This window comes from Heptranchias perlo, chromosome 29 (genome assembly GCF_035084215.1).
Source record: "Heptranchias perlo isolate sHepPer1 chromosome 29, sHepPer1.hap1, whole genome shotgun sequence".
In the NCBI taxonomy this organism is placed as follows: domain Eukaryota; kingdom Metazoa; phylum Chordata; class Chondrichthyes; order Hexanchiformes; family Hexanchidae; genus Heptranchias; species Heptranchias perlo.
Genome location: NC_090353.1, coordinates 38,830,711 through 38,845,618, shown reverse-complemented (window position 1 = coordinate 38,845,618; position 14,908 = coordinate 38,830,711). Strand labels below are relative to the sequence as shown.

Genomic DNA, 14,908 nt, shown 5'->3' with positions numbered 1-14,908 from the left:
CTCAATAAACTCTCCCTCAAGGCTGCCCTGCCCAATTTGATTTGTCCAGTTAATATGATAGTTAAAATCCCCCATAATTATAGCTGTTCCCTTATTACATGCCCCGACTATTTCCTGATTAATACTTCTTCCAGCAGAGTTGCAACTATTAGGAGGCCTATATACTACGCCCACTAGTGTTTTTTTCCTCTTATTATTCCTTATCTCTACCCAAACTGTTTCATTGTCCTGATCCTTTGTCCCAATATCATTTCTCAGTATTACAGTGATTCCTTCCTTTATTAACATAGCCACCCCACCTCCCCTTCCTTCCTGCCTGTCCTTCCTGATTGTTAAATACCCTGGCATATTTAATTCCCAGTCGTTGTCACCCTGCAGCCATGTTTCTGTAATGGCCACAAGATCATACCCATATGTAGTTATTTGTGCCGTTAACTCGTCCATTTGTGGTGTGATTGTAACTTGCCACTTATCAGCCCAAGCCTAGATATTGTCCAGGTCTTGCTGCATGCGATGTCCTGGGACTGAGGTGATTGGCCTTCAACAACCACAACCGTCTTCCTTTGTGCTCGATTTGACTCCAGCCACTGGAGAGCTTTCCCCCTGATCCCCATTGCCCAGGTTTACTGGGGCTCTGCGTTGCCATACTCGGTCAAATGCTATCTTGATGTCAAGGGCAGTCACTCTCTCCTTACCTCTGGAATTCAGCTTGTGTCCATGTTTGGACCAAGGGCTGTAATGAGATCTGGAAACGAATGGTCCTGGTGGAACCCAAACTAAGCATCCATGAGCAGGTTATTGGTGAGGAATAAATGAGTCACTTTTGGGTTGGCAGGCTGTAACTAGCGGAGTGCCGCAAGGATCAGTACTTGGGCCTCAGTTGTTTATAATATATATCAATGCCTTAGATGAGGGGACCGAGTGTATCCAAGTTTGCTGATGATACAAAGCTAGAAGGGAAAGTAAGCTGTGAGGAGGACGCAAAGAGGCTGCAAAGGCACATAGACAGGTTAAGTGATTGGGGAGAAGGTTGCAGATGGAGTATAATGTGGGGAAATGTGAAATTATCCTCTTTGGTAGGAAGAATAGAAAAGCAGAATATTCTTAAAAATATGAGAGGCTAAGAAATGTTGGTGGTCAGAGATTTGGGTGTCCTTGTACATGAATCACAGCAAGCAATTAGGAAGGCAAATGGTATGTTAGCCTTTATTGCAAGGGGGTTGGAGTATAAGAGGAAGGAGGTCTTGCTGCAATTGTACAGGGCTTTGGTGAGACCACACCTGGAGTACTATGTACAGTTTTGGTCTCCTTTTCTAAGAAAGAATATACTTGCCTTAGAGGCGGTGCAACGAAGGTTCAATAGATTGATTCCTGGGATGAGAGGGCTGTCCTATGAGGAGGGATTGAGTAGAATGGGCCTATACTCTCTGGAGTTTAGAAGAACGAGAGGTGATCTCATTGTAACATATAAAATTCTTAGAGGCTTGACAGGGTAGATGCTGAGAGGATGTTTCCCCTGGCTGGAGAGTCTAGAACTATGGGTCATAGTCTCAAGATAAGGGGTCAGCCATTTAGGACCAAGATGAGGAAAAATTTCTTCACTCAGAGGGTTGTGAATTTTTGGAATCCTCTACCCTAGAGCGTTGTGGATTCTCAGTCATTGAGTATATTCAAGACTGAGATTGATAGATTTTTTGGACACCAAGGGAATCAAGGGATTATGGGGATAGGGTGGGAAAGTGGAGTTGATGTAAAAGATCAGCCATGATCTTATTGAATAGTGGAGCAGGCTCGAGGGGCTTATGTGATGCTTGAAGATTTAATCAACGACTCCTTCCATCACTTTAAGAACATAAGAAATAGGTGCAGGAGTAGGCCATACGGCCCCTCGAGCCTGCTCCACCATTCAATATGATCATGGCTGGTCTTCTACCTCAACTCCACATTCCTGCCCGATCTCCATATCCCTTGATTCCCTTAGTGTCCAAAAATTTATCGATCTCAGTCTTGAATATACTCAACGACTGAGCATCCACAGCCCTCTGGGGTAGGCAATTCCAAAGATTCACAATCCTCTGAGTGAATATTGCCTCCTCTTATTTTGTCTCCGTGTTCACAAAGGAAAGGGATGATCTGGACGTAGTAGTTAAAGAGGAGAGGTGTGAAATATTGGATAAGGTAAACATAACGAGAGAGGAAGTACTAGTGGGACTGAAATCCTTGAAAGTTGATAAGTCACCAGGGCCGGATGGATTGTTTCCTAGGCTATTGAAAGAAGCCAGGGAGGTACCTTCAGGTACCTGTACTGCTACCTGAAGGTGGCAGTACAGGTAGATAAGGTTGTGAAGAAGGCATATGGAATGGTCTCTGTTATTAGCCGAGGTATAGAATACAAAACCACAGATGTAATGATGGAACTGTATAAAACACTGGTAAGGCCACAGCTGGAGTATTGTGCGCAGTTCTGGTCGCCACATTACAGGAAGGACGTAATTGCTCTGGAGAGAGTGCAGAGAAGATTTACAAGAATATTGCCAGGGCTTGAAAATTGCAGCTACGGGGAGATATTGGATAGGCTGGGGTTGTTTTCCTTGGAGGAGAGGAGGCTGAGGGGAGACTTGATTGAGGTGTACAAAATTATGAGGGGCCCAGATAGAGTAGACAGGAAGTACCTGTTTCCCCTAGCGGAGAGTTCAAGAACTAGTGGACATAGATTTAAGCTGATTGGCGGAAGGATTAGAGGGGACAGGAGGAAAAACTTTTTTACCCAGAGGGTGGTGGGTGTATGGAATTCGCTGCCCGAATTGGTGGTAGAGGCAGGTTCTCTTTTAAAAAGTACCTGGACCTGCACCTAAAGTGCTGTAAACGACAGGGCTATGGTCCGGGTGCTGGAAGGTGGGATTAGAATGGGCACCTGGTTGTTCTTTGAGCCGACGTGGACACGATGGGCCGAATGGCCCCCTTCTGTGCTGTATCTTTTCTATAGTTCTATGGTTTCTAAATCAGAAAGTACAGAGGAGAGCTAAAAAAGGGAATAAAAGGGGCAAATGGAGATTATGAGAATAGATTAATGACTAACATAAAAGGGAACCCAAAAGTCTTTTATAAACATATAAATAGTTAAAGGAAGTGTGGGACCGATTAGGAAAAAAAAGGAGATCTTCTTGTGGAGGCAGAGGGCATGGCTGAGGTACTGAATGAATACTTCACATTGGTCTTCACTAACGAAGAGGATACGGCCAGTGTAGCAGTAAAGGAGGAGGTTGCTGCATTATTGATTCGGATAAAAATAGATAAAGAGGAGGTTCTTAAAAGATTGGCAGTACTCAAAGTAGAAAAGTCGCCTGGTCCAGATGGGATGCATCCTAGGTTACTGAGGGAAGTAAGGGTGGAAATTGCGGAGGATCTGACCACAATCTTCCGATCCTCCTTAAATATGGGAGTGGTGGCAGAGGACTGGAGGATTGCAAATGTTACACCCCTGTGGAAAAAAGGGGAGACGGATAAACCTCTCTTTTATCTCTTTGACAACCTGCCAAAATCTCTTAAAGGTAGTTATTTGCTAAAAATAACAGTCTGCTGTATGCATGGAGTCTGAACGGAGATCAGATATTGCACACGTAAAACACAGATGCAGGTCCTGTTTCTATGTTTACAAACTGATGAGTTATGTTAAAACATCGAATAAAGGTTGTGCACTACTAAATCCCACATTCTCCAATCTGCATGCCAGGCCTCACCAATCTGCCGATCAGAGTTGGTACCAGGCCTGCGAGAGTGCGTGCACCAAGGTTCTCTGCTCGTGCACTAGAGGCCTTGAGCAAGAGGTGGACAGAAGGAGGGGCACCCTATATCCGCGGGAGGGGGGCGGGGGGGCGCAAGAGGCCCTCCAGACATATGCCCAAGAGGCAGTGGGAGGCAGCGGGAGACGAAGTCAATGCCAGGCGCATAGCACCATGAATGTGGATGCAGTGCAGGCAGAAGTTTAATGCTTTGAAACGAGTGGTCAAGGTGAGAGAGGTCAACTGTCAAGTGGCATCTCCTACCAACTGCACCACTAGCCACATCCACTGCTCCACGGAGTACAACCCCCATCACCCACATAACCAACAACTCTTTCCATCAGTACTCAACTCTTCTAATCAGCCTCACACATTACCATTGTTACAAGCTGCCCATCCACAACTCACAGGCCACACAAACTGGCAGCTTTTCAACCTTGAGGCACATCACCTAGACACATGTCCAGTTTTCTTGCAGGAGAAGGTGGTGCATTACAGGAGGCAGCAAGTGGCAGTGGCATTTAACCCTTTGAGCCTGTTCCGTCATTCAATGAGATCATGGTTGATCTGTGACCTAACTCCATGTACCCGCCTTAGCCCCATATCCCTTAATACCCTTGGTTCACAGAAATCTATCAATCTCAGATTTAAAATTCACAACTGCCGACTGCAGCAGAGCGTTCCAAACTTCTCCCATCCTTTGCATGTAGAAGCGCTTCCTGACTTCACTCCTGCACGTCCTGGCTCCAAATGTTCAGCTATGTCCCCTCGTCCTAGTATTGTATTATAGGAGACCTCCAAAACAGTTACAAATGCATCAGCAGTCAGAAGCAATAACCCAGCAAATAACCTGCATGGTTCCTTTATATAGTGCTGGTGGAGGGGGTCCTCCAGGCACTCTAAGACATGTTCAGATGGTCGTGGTTACAACAGTGTGTTGAGTCGGGCATTAAGTCCCAAAATGGTGTCTATCACTTTAATCACTCTGATCGATTACATTTCCTCCTTACTTTACATGCTGCCGGTGTTCGTTATTTCCGTATGCGCTAAACCCTTTACCAAGATGGTGTCGGCGCACGTCACGCTAGATGGATGTATGCGCATATAAGATGCCATCTTGGATGTTCAGGAGGCCATGTAGCACCAAAACGATGGGCAATAGACGGCCCAATTTCTAGCCCAACAAATTAATTGGCATGTGGAAAAGTCTGGGCTAATAAATGAAAGTCAGCATGGATTTGTTAAAGGAAAATCGTGTTTGACTTATTTGATTGAGTTCTTTGATAAAGCAAGGAAGTTATGCTAAACTTTTATAAAACACTGGTTAGGCTCCAGCTGGAGTATTATGTTCAATTCTGGGCACCACACTTTAGGAAGGATTTCAATGCCTTAGAGATGGTGCAGAGGAGATTTACTAGAATGGTGTCAGGGATGAGGGACTTCAGTTATGTGGAGAGATTGGAGAAGCTGGGATTGTTCTCCTTAGAACAGAGAAGGTTAAGGGGAGTTTTGATAGAAGAGTTCAAAATCACGTTTTGACAGAGTAAATAAGGAGAAATTATTTCCAGTGGCAGAAGGGTCAGTAAACAGAGGACACAAATTAAAGGTGATCGGCAAAAGAGCCAGAGGCGAAATGAGGAAACATGTTTTTACGTAGAGAGTTGTAATGATCTGGAATGTGCTGCCTGAAAGGATGGTGGAAGCAGATTCAATAGTAACTTTCAAAAGGGAATTGGATAAATACTTGAAGGGAAAAAATTTACAGGACTATGGGGAAAGAACAGGGGAATGGGACTAAATGGATAGCTCTTTCACAGAGCCGGCACAGGCACGATGGGCCGAATGGCCTCCTCCTGTTCTGTACCTACTATGATACTATGAAGTAAGGGGGAGGGTTGATGAGGGTAGTGCAGTTGATATTGTGTATATGGACTTTCAAAAGACATTTGATAAAGTACCAAATAATAGACTTGTTAGCAAAGTTAAAGCCCATGGGATTAAAGGGACAGTGGCAGCGTGGCTACAAAATTGGCTCAGGGACAGAAAGCAGAGAGTAGTGATGAACGGTTGTTTTTCAGACTGGAGGGAAGTATACAGTGTTGTTCCCCAGGAACCAGTGGAGGCAGCACAGGCACGATGGGCCAAATGGTCTCCTCCTGTGCTGTACCTACTATGATACAATGATAAGGCAATTATCTGCTCTGGTTGTTTGACTGAGAGAGCATTTCTCTGATTGCTCAGTATCATTTTCTGTGTGAGGTACTTTTGGAAACTTATTTAATTGATTAAAAGTAGATAAGGAGAAATTCCACTCAAAGGGTTAGTACTGCAGAGATGTACTTATTTCCTGTAATCTTCATTTCATATGTTTGTCCTTGCTCAGACCTGCATAATGCATTACCTTAAGAACGCTACACGTTATCTGCCAGTGATTTGCTGCATGGAATCTGCCTCTACAGTGCTCTCCGAAGCCCAGCAGGTGAGTAACATTACCCAGACTCAATGCTACTCCCCACTACAAATGATAAGGGTTTGCAAAAGCAAAGGTAAAGAGCCAATTAAAGAAAACTCTACTATTAACTCCCATTAATGCCAGCTACAATGATTCACTGTAATATATCTCGCCTTCGTGCAAGTATCTTTATGCTGGGAAACCATTCACTCTTCACAGTGTTTGCAAATACATGCTCCGACAGTGTCCTGGGACACCATCATCAGCTGCGTGAATGGAGATCAGGGAAATGAACTGATGCATCAAAATGCTCAAATGACCAATGAACTGGAACCATCACATAATTACGTCCCGTGGGTTCTAATCAATGGGGTAAGGGATGTTATGGAACATTATTATATTTTTTGTGTGAGAACTGTACATATAGCGAACCTCCTGTGGTGCTGCTCGTGAAGTCACCAGATGTGTTGTTTTATGAGGCCAGTAAGATTATATCATGCCTTATGTTTTTGAGTTTTTATTCAGGCATTTTCTCCATGCTCAGCACCAAAGACTCTCAACAGTTAGCACAACTTTTAAAAAACTTTTAAATCATTCTCCTTCGGATACAAAAAAATTAAAAGATGCAACATATTCTTAACTCTACTGCTACTATACCTGGATCAGCATCCATAATATAACTTATATTTGGGTTTTGTTGGATTCAAGAGACTCCATCCCTGCCCACTTTTCACCCTCTTAAAGCAATACTCATGCTACTAACCCTTCAGACTAGTTATGACGGAATTGATGAAGTATTTGCATGCATCAATCTTTTCTCTTTAGATTCTGATGGATTTGCAGTGTATCTCCAGCATTTTATGTTTTTATTACATTTCTACAGCAGTTTCAGTTTTTCTTTTCTCAATCTAGTCTTAATGAGTTTTGCAAATGAAATAGTTGCATGGGAAGAATATCCTGTCTATCCAAATGAGCACAAAAACCATGGATCATTTCGGCACTGTCTTGTGTACTTTGTAAACAATTTTACAACACCAAATTATAGTCCAGCAATTTTATTTTAAATTCACAAGCTTTCGGAGGCTTCCTCCTTCGTCAGGTAAATGTTCAGGAGCTCCTTGAAGCCTACGCATTTATACTTCACAGAACAATACATGGTGTTTACAGACTGCCCCTGCAACTGCCCGTTGCCAAGGCAATCACCGTGTTCAGACAGAGAGGTGTCACCTGCAGAACCCCCGAATACACATTCAACAAAAAAACAAACAGGAAAAAAAAACAGAGAGAGGCAGAAACATCCGGAAGGCAGAGAAAGCCAGCAAATGACCCATTATATTAAAAACAGATAACATTTGTTCGCTGGTGGGGTAACGTGTAGCGTGACATGAACCCAAGATCCCGGTTGAGGCCGTCCTCATGGGTGCGGAACTTGGCTATCAATTTCTGCTCGACGATTTTGCGTTGTCGTGTGTCTCGAAGGCCGCCTTGGAGTACGCTTACCCGAAGGTCGGTGGATGAATGTCCATGACTGCTGAAGTGTTCCCCGACTGGGAGGGAACCCTCCTGTTTGGCGATTGTTGCGCGGTGTCCGTTCATCCGTTGTCGCAGCGTCTGCATGGTCTCGCCAATGTACCATGCTCTGGGGCATCCTTTCCTGCAACGTATGAGGTAGACAACGTTGGCCGAGTCACAGGAGTATGAACCATGCACCTGGTGGGTGGTGTCCTCTCGTGTGATGGTGGTATCTGTGTCGATGATCTGGCATGTCTTGCAGAGGTTACCGTGGCAGGGTTGTGTGGTGTCGTGGACGCTGTTCTCTTGAAAGCTAGGTAATTTGCTGCGAACGATGGTCTGTTTGAGGTTGGGTGGCTGTTTAAAGGCGAGTAGTGGAGGTGTGGGGATGGCCATAGCGAGGTGTTTGTCCTCATTGATGACATGTTGAAGGCTGCGGAGAACATGGCGTAGTTTCTCCGCTCCGGGGAAGTACTGGACGACAAAGGGTACTCTGTTGGTTGCGTCCCGTGTTGGTCTCCTGAGGAGGTCTATGCGATTAACTGATTCTGAGGACTACTCCTCAGAATCAGTTTCTTTCTTGGACACACGAATCTCCATCAAAGACGGGCACCTCAGCACCTCACTCTACCGCAAGCCCACGGACAACCTCACGATGCTCCACTTTTCCAGCTTCCACCCTAACCACGTCAAAGAGGCCATCCCCTATGGACAGGCCCTGCGAATACACAGGGTCTGCTCAGACGAGGAGGAACGCGATGGACACCTACAGACGCTGAAAGACGCCCTAGTAAGAACGGGATATGACGCTCGACTCATCGATCGACAGTTCCGACGGGCCACAGCAAAAAATCGCATAGACCTCCTCAGGAGACCAACACGGGACGCAACCAACAGAGTACCCTTTGTCGTCCAGTACTTCCCCGGAGCGGAGAAACTACGCCATGTTCTCCGCAGCCTTCAACATGTCATCAATGAGGACAAACACCTCGCTATGGCCATCCCCACACCTCCACTACTCGCCTTTAAACAGCCACCCAACCTCAAACAGACCATCGTTCGCAGCAAATTACCTAGCTTTCAAGAGAACAGCGTCCACGGCACCACACAACCCTGCCACGGTAACCTCTGCAAGACATGCCAGATCATCGACACAGATACCACCATCACACGAGAGGACACCACCCACCAGGTGCACGGTTCATACTCCTGTGACTCGGCCAACGTTGTCTACCTCATACGTTGCAGGAAAGGATGCCCCAGAGCATGGTACATTGGCGAGACCATGCAGACGCTGCGACAACGGATGAACGGACACCGCGCAACAATCGCCAAACAGGAGGGTTCCCTCCCAGTCGGGGAACACTTCAGCAGTCATGGACATTCATCCACCGACCTTCGGGTAAACGTACTCCAAGGCGGCCTTCGAGACACACGACAACGCAAAATCGTCGAGCAGAAATTGATAGCCAAGTTCCGCACCCATGAGGACGGCCTCAACCGGGATCTTGGGTTCATGTCACGCTACACGTTACCCCACCAGCAAACAAATGTTATCTGTTTTTAATATAATGGGTCATTTGCTGTCTTTCTCTGCCTTCCGGATGTTTCTGCCTCTCTCTGTTTTTTTTTCCTGTTTGTTTTTTTGTTGAATGTGTATTCGGGGGTTCTGCAGGTGACACCTCTCTGTCTGAACACGGTGATTGCCTTGGCAACGGGCAGTTGCAGGGGCAGTCTGTAAACACCATGTATTGTTCTGTGAAGTATAAATGCGTAGGCTTCAAGGAGCTCCTGAACATTTACCTGACGAAGGAGGAAGCCTCCGAAAGCTTGTGAATTTAAAATAAAATTGCTGGACTATAACTTGGTGTTGTAAAATTGTTTACAATTGTCAACCCCAGTCCATGACCGGCATCTCCACATCTTGTGTACTTTGAACTAACTACTGAGCATGGCAGTGACCAAGATTTAAAGTGACTGTTGGTTTAATAGAGATTCGGGTCAATGTTCCGATGAGGGGGTTATCTTATGAGGAAAGGTTGGGCAAGTTGGGCCTGTATACACTGGAGTTTAGAAGAATGAGAGGTGATCTTATTGAAACATATAAGTGCCCGAGGGGACTAGAAGGGGTAGATGCTGAGGGGATGTTTCCCCATGTGGGAGAGACTGGAACTAGGGGCCACAGTTTAAAAATAAGGGGTCTCCCATTTAAAACAGAGATGAGGAGAAATTTTTTCTCTCAGAGGGTCGTGAGTCTGTGGAACTCCCTTCCCCAGAGAGCAGTGGAGGCAGGGTCATTGAATATTTTTAAGGCTGAGTTAGATAGATTCCTGATTAACAAGGGAGTCAAAGGTAGATGGGAAAGTAGGGTTGAGGTCACAATCAGATCAGCCATGATCTTATCAAATGGCAGAGCAGGCTCGAGGGGCCGAGTGGCCTACTCCTGCTCTTAATTCGTATGTTCGTATGTTCCTCTCCCACTGGTGTCTAGGAGCAATCTGGGAGCACATCAAATCCATTTTTGAATGCTATGATTTAGATGTCAGTTATTATCACATTTATTTAAAGGTACAATCCCCTATGAATTAATTCATGCTGCAGCTGGAATCTTCCCCTGACCTGCTCTCAAATACAAAGCAATATAAACTATATGCAAATTAATGTCAGATGGATTTTCACGCAGCTTTCCTCTAATAAGATTGGGTACAGATCAGGGACATAAAAACCTGTTGCTACTGCTTCCTGAGCTACCATTCGACATTATCTATCTTTACCTTAGATTACCTAGATTAAAAGGTATGGCAGTAGATAAGCAATGGCAAACATTTAAAGAAATATTTCATAATTCTCAATGAATATACATTCCATTGAAAAATAAAAACTGCACGGGAAAAGTGATTCATCCGTGGCTAACTAAAGAAGTTAAGGATAGTATTAGATTAAAATCTTTGAGGATAAAGGGGAACCAGTGGAATTTCAAAAGGCATTTGCTTAGGTGCCACATAAAAGGTTGCTATGCAAGATAAGGGCTCATGGGGTCGAGGGTAATATATTAGCATGGGTGGAGGATTGATTAACGGACAGTAAACAGAAAATAGGGATAAACGGGTCATTTTCAGGTTGGCAGGCTGTAACTAGTGGAGTGCTGCAAGGATCAATGCTTGGGCCTCAGCTATATACAATCTATTTTAATGACTTAGAGGAAGGGGCCGAGTGTAATGTGTCCAAGTTTGGTGACGATACAAAGCTAGGTGGGAAAGTAAGCTGCGAGGAGGACACAAAGTGCCTGCAAAGGGATATAGACAGGTTAAGTGAATGGGTAAGAAGGTGGCAGATGGAGTATAATGTGGGGAAATGTGAGGTTATTTACTTTGGTAGGAAGAATAGAAAAACAGAATATTTTTAAATGGTGAGAAATTATTAAATGTTGGTGTTCAGAGAGATCTGGGTGTCCTCGCACAAGAAAGACAGAAAGTTAACATGCAGGTACAGCAAGCAATTAGGAAGGCAAATAGCATGTTGGCCTTTATTGCAAGGAGGTTGGAGTACAAGAGTAAGGCAGTCTTACTACAATTGTACAGAGCTTTGGTGAGACCTCACCTGGAGTACTGCGTACAGTTTTGGTCTCCTTATCTAAGGAAGGATATACTTGCCTTAGAGGCAATGCAACGAAGGTTCACTAGATTAATTCCTGGGATGAGAGGGTTAATAAGAACATAAGAACATAAGAAATAGGAGCAGGAGTAGGCCAATCGGCCCCTCGAGCCTGCTCCGCCATTCAATAAGATCATGGCTGATCTGATCCTAACCTCAAATTTAAATTCATGTCCAATTTCCTGCCCGCTCCCCGTAACCCCTAATTCCCTTTATTTCTAGGAAACTGTCTATTTCTGTTTTAAATTTATTTAATGCTTCCTGGGGCAGCAAATTCCACAGACCCACTACCCTCTGAGTGAAGAAGTTTCTCCTCATCTCAGTTTTGAAAGAGCAGCCCCTTATTCTAAGATTATGCCCCCTAGTTCTAGTTTCACCCATCCTTGGGAACATCCTTACCACATCCACCCGATCAAGCCCCTTCACAATCTTATATGTTTCAATAAGATCGCCTCTCATTTTTCTGAACTCCAATGAGTAGAGTCCCAATCTACTCAACCTCTCCTCATATGTCCACCCGCTCATCCCCGGGATTAACCGAGTGAACCTTCTTTGTACTGCCTCGAGAGCAAGTATGTCTTTTCTTAAGTATGGACACCAAAACTGTATGCAGTATTCCAGGTGCGGTCTCACCAATACCTTATATAACTGCAGCAATACCTCCCTGTTTTTATATTCTATCCCCCTAGCAATAAAAGCCAACATTCCGTTGGCCTTCTTGATCACCTGCTGCACCTGCATACTAACTTTTTGATTTTCTTGCACTAGGACCCCCAGATCCCTTTGTACTGCAGTATTTTCCAGTTTCTCGCCATTAAGATAATAACTTGCTCTCTGATTTTTCCTGCCAAAGTGCATAACCTCACATTTTCCAATATTGTATTGCATCTGCCAAATCTCCGCCCACTCACCCAGCCTGTCCTATATCCCCTTTTATGTTTTTTATGTCCTCCTCACTCTCTGCTTTCCCTCCCATCTTTGTATCATCTGCAAACTTTGATATGTTACACTCGGTCCTCTCCTCCAAATCGTTAATATAGATTGTAAAGAGTTGGGGACCCAGCACCGACCCCTGCGGAACACCACTGGCTACTGGTTGCCAGTCCAAGAATGAACCATTTATCCCAACTCTCTGCTTCCTGTTAGATAACCAATCCTCCACCCATGCCAGAATATTACCCCCAATCCCGTGATTCTTTATCTTGAGCAATAATCTTTTATGTGGCACCTTGTCGAATGCCTTCTGGAAGTCTAAATACACTACGTCCACTGGTTCCCCTTTATCCACCCTGTACGTTATGTCCTCAAAGAACTCAAGCAAATTTGTCAGACATGACTTCCCCTTCATAAAGCCATGCTGACTTTGTCCTGTTAAATTATGTTTATCCAAATGTTCCGCTACTGTCTCCTTAATAATAGACTCCAAAATTTTACCCACCACAGATGTTAGGCTAACTGGTCTATAGTTTCCAGCCTTCTGCCTACTACCCTTTTTAAATAAGGGTGTTACAGTAGCAGTTTTCCAATCTGCCGGGACCTTTGCTGAGTCCAGAGAATTTTGGAAAATTATTACCAAAGCATCCACAATCCCTACTGCCACTTCCCTCAAGACCCTATGATGTAAGCCATCAGGTCCAGGGGATTTATCCACCTTGAGTCCCATTGATTTACTAAGTACCAATTCCTTAGTGATTTTAATCATATTTAGCTCCTCCCCCCCTAGAGCCCCCTGTTTGTCCAGTGTTGGGATATTCTTAGTGTCCTCTACCATAAAGACTGAAACAAAATATTTGTTCAGCATTTTTGCCATCTCCATGTTTCCCACCATTAATTTCCCGGTCTCATCCTCTAAGGGACCTACGTTTGCCTTAGCCACCCTTTTTCTTTTTATATAACTATAGAAACTCTTGCTATCTGTTTTTATATTTTTTGTTAATTTATTTTCATAATCTATCTTCCCTTTCTTAATCAATCCTTTAGTTACTTTTTGCTGTCTTTTGAAGACTTCCCAATCTTCTATCCTCCCACTAAGTTTGGCTACCTTATATGTCCTTGTTTTTAGTCAGATACTATCCTTAATTTCTTTACTTAGCCACGGATGGCTATCATTTCTTTTACACCCTTTTTTCCTCAGTGGAATATATTTTTTTTGAAAGTTGTAAAATAACTCCTTAAATGAACACCACTGCTCATGTACCGTCTTACCCTTTAATCTATTTTCCCAGTCCACTTTAATCAATTCCACTCTCATACCATCATAGTCTCCTTTATTCAAGCTCAGTGCGCTTGTTTGAGAACCAACCTTCTCATCCTATGTCCTATGAGGAGAGATTGAGTAGAATGGGCCTATACTTTCTGGAGTTTAGAAGAATGAGAGGTGATCTCATTGAAACATATAAGATTCTGAGGGTGTTTGACAGGGTAGATGCCGAGAGGTTGTTTCCCCGGCTGGAGAGTCTAGAACTGGGTAAAGGACATCTCGGAGCAACTGGAGAAGAACTTGGAAATGGCGGAGGAGGATCCAGTTGTTGTGGTCCATGTTGGGACCAATGACATAGGGAAGAAAAGGGAAGAGGTCTTGCTATAAGAATATCAGAAGTTAGGAACTAAATTAAAAAACAGGACATCACAGGTGGCAATGTCGGGATTGCCACCCAAGCCATGCGTTGATTGCCATAGGGATAGGCAGAACAGGAAGGTGAATGCATGGTTGAAAGACTGGTGTGGGGAGTTGGGGTTCCATTTCATGGGACATTGGCACTGGGACAGGAAGCTGCTGTCCCACTTGGACGGGCTCCACCTGAACCGGAGTGAGACCAGTGTTCTAGTGGAAAGGATAAATAGGGCTGTGGATAGGACTTTAAATTAGTAAGATGGGGGAAGGGATCTGGTAAAAATAACATGGACATGATTTTAGCCTGGAAAAATTGGTGGGTTGGGGGCGGGGTGGCATTAAAAATTGCAACAATTTCAAACCCGCCTCCAACCTGCCCGTTTCCGGTTTTCACCGGGGCGGGACGAGGGGCGGGTGGCCAACCTGCTCTCAGGAGGTGGGTTGGTCACTGAAACCTTTCAAGGAAGTTGCGGGCCTCCATTTTTTCAGGTTTTCTGATTTTAGCCTCTGGGTGCTGGGATTCCCAGACTTTCTCCTGCACACCACGTGAGAGGAGGCAAGAAGGCCCAAAACTGCCTTTATAGCACAGCTTGTCGGCACAGAGGAGCAGGAGTGCTTCCCCCAGGCCCAACAAACCTACCTGCCGTGACCCCCCCAATGACCACGACCCCCCCAATGATCACGACCACCCCCAACGATTGTGACCCCCCCAATGATTGCGACCACCCGCAACGATCGCAACCCCTGTAATAGCCCCCGATCCTGACCCCCCCCTCGTGACTGATTCCCCGATGACTGACCCCCAATCCCCCCGATGATCTCCGATACCCCTTCGATGACCTCCGATCCCCTCCAAGACCCCTCCCCCTCCCGATGACTGATCCCCCCCAATGA

General features: G+C 44.9%; 1 protein-coding gene across 1 annotated transcript in view; it reads left to right on the top strand.

The window, feature by feature from the left end:
- The window catches only part of LOC137299709 (gamma-interferon-inducible lysosomal thiol reductase-like), a 54,577-nt gene extending 47,425 nt beyond the window's left edge, over positions 1 to 7,152 (top strand). The window contains exons 4-6 of the mRNA XM_067968648.1: positions 6,166 to 6,261; positions 6,454 to 6,606; positions 7,147 to 7,152. Of these exons, the coding sequence (XP_067824749.1) occupies positions 6,166 to 6,261; positions 6,454 to 6,606; positions 7,147 to 7,152 (255 nt within the window). The remainder of the gene's footprint in view (positions 1 to 6,165; positions 6,262 to 6,453; positions 6,607 to 7,146) is intronic.
- Positions 7,153 to 14,908: the final 7,756 nt, after the last annotated feature.